A 2,325-nucleotide genomic window follows, 5' to 3' on the forward strand; every position below is an offset into this window, starting at 1 on the left:
AATAATATGAAATGTATGGAAACGTGTTGTTAACACGATTCAAGAATGTTACTAATCAAAAATGTAAATATAAGTAATAAGGTATCATCTAAAAATATTTATCGGGATATAAATTCGGGTTGGTACGTGATCAAATTTTCCATAAAGCCCTTCGGGTTAATGGAACTTGATCACGTGACCAACCCGTATTTATACCCCGAGAATTATTTTTAAATGATACCTTATTTCTTAAATATACACAATCATAACAATGTAACCACTTTCGTTAAACAGTTTACTACTAGTTTTCAAATTCCTTAAACATTTAGCACAAAATGTATAGAATATGCATCTTTCCTTGTTCGTGTAGTTTAAAATTCAATTATAATTGAGTAATGTATTTTCTATTCTTTTTTCTTAATACCTTTACCTTTTGGTTTTTTTGTTTTGTTTTACTTTTTGCGTCTTCGTACATTGTGTACCTTTCCGTATAAAACATATTATTTCTATACCATTTACAAGATAACTTGAATATAATCAAATAACATGGAGAGGGCGTTTGTAGATATATAGTCTATTGTCCCATCCTTTTCTGTATTAAATGAATATGTTTATAAAGTATGCTTTTATTGAGAAATACAATACATTGGAATATTTAGATAAGGTGTCTTCGGGATGGTTGCTGATTTACCGAAGTCAGGAGGGTGGAAATGTCTCCGATTATTTAATGTTCACTTCCAATGGTACAAGCGATGAAACTGATGATAATATCGTCGATGAACATTGTATCGCTACCACCAAGTCCGATCTGTGCACCTCCAAGTACAGAACATCGCTGATTGACCAATGGGAATCGCTGGACATTACACAAGTGAGTATATATTTACCCAAACTAATGACAACGTAAAGCATTATTTTCTATGATGAAAAAGTGAAGAAAACGAAGAGTGAGCATTCTCATAATGCCAATAAACAATACAAAATCAAGAATAGGGCAAACATGGACCCCTTGACATACTAGAGGTGGGATCAGATGACTGCGCTTAGTAAGAATTTCCTGTCGACCATTCACATCCGCTGTGAATCCTACATTGTATATCGTGATCACATAAACTGTGTAATTGTGTTGTGTTGACACCAACGGACAAATCGAGTTCATGTGAATAAATCGTTTATTGATTTGTAAATGGAAAAGGTTCAAATTTAACACACTGTAGCTCATTAAAAGCACCATGAAATGATTTTAATTTTTTTTTTTACAGTTGTTTTTCAATGTAGAAATCAGTAATATTTTCCCCACAAAACGGATTAATACTACAAAACTCAGGTGCGAACATCTTTAACTTACCTTGTAGAAAGCGCATCTAAATAAGCTCTTTTATAAACTTACCGTGTGGAAAACACATTCAAATATTTTTTTTAATAAACTCATCGGGGAGAAACGCATTGATACATTAAGTTCTTATTTCATCAATCAGAAAGCGCTTTAGTTCTATTACCGACACTTACAGATGTTAAACTGCAGATATGCAATCTCATGTTTGTTTTCACTGGGAATTCGAAGTCGTACTTGCACTCACCATTTTGTGGAAAAGTTTGAATGTATTTTTCTTACCCTTCATGTGTTTTTCAAATATACATTTCAGATTAGTATTTCTGTAAACATTGTAGCAGGAAGAAATAATTTCGTTTGCTCCTTCAAAGGTACAACTTCATCTATACAAGAGTGGTACAAAAGTGGCAGAGGTTGTTTTCAACGGGACAGGGAGTACGAACACAAACTGGTTCTCCGGAAACAGAGTCGTGTCGAGCACGTGGACAGATGTGACACCAACGCAGACGTACAACTACTTTTCAATTGAAGGACATATGCCACATAAGTAATTATAAGCCACACATATTTGGGGGTTGGGGTTGACAAGAGGGCTCCCCCACTGTTTAAACAATGATCATTATGTGTTATTTTGAAATATTGGGTGACTGCTCCTAACTAATTTTGATAGTAATAGTAAATGAGATGAATGAAAACTTGAAAGTTGTACTCCCAACTTCTCCGTCACCCTTCCCTTCATTTGAAAAACGATGCCACGTGCCTGCATATATTGTATTGCAACCAACGTTCATTAAAGATTACCTTTAATACGCAAGATCGTAAATATCAAATTAGCGGAACTATCTTGTAAAGAAGTCCGGAAAAGCGTGTCGATCTTGGGTATTTTTTATTTATTCAAACATGGCATTGGAAGACGATTTAACCTGTGCTTTCCACAATTCAAAGCATTTTTAAATGAAAGATTTGTAAAAACGTCCGGATACAGGAAAAATGAACTCCTGAATTTTGCTCGT

The 2,325-nt window shown here is 34.2% G+C and overlaps 1 protein-coding gene across 1 annotated transcript; it reads left to right on the forward strand.

Moving 5' to 3' along the window:
- Positions 1-202: 202 nt before the first annotated feature.
- Positions 203-1,863, forward strand: LOC130050577 (uncharacterized). Its single transcript, XM_056150805.1, has 2 exons — positions 203-850; positions 1,684-1,863. The coding sequence occupies exons 1-2, from the start codon at positions 581-583 to the stop codon at positions 1,861-1,863; spliced, it is 450 nt and encodes a 149-aa protein (XP_056006780.1). The 5' UTR covers positions 203-580.
- Positions 1,864-2,325: the final 462 nt, after the last annotated feature.

The sequence above is a fragment of the Ostrea edulis genome, chromosome 9 (genome assembly GCF_947568905.1).
Source record: "Ostrea edulis chromosome 9, xbOstEdul1.1, whole genome shotgun sequence".
In the NCBI taxonomy this organism is placed as follows: domain Eukaryota; kingdom Metazoa; phylum Mollusca; class Bivalvia; order Ostreida; family Ostreidae; genus Ostrea; species Ostrea edulis.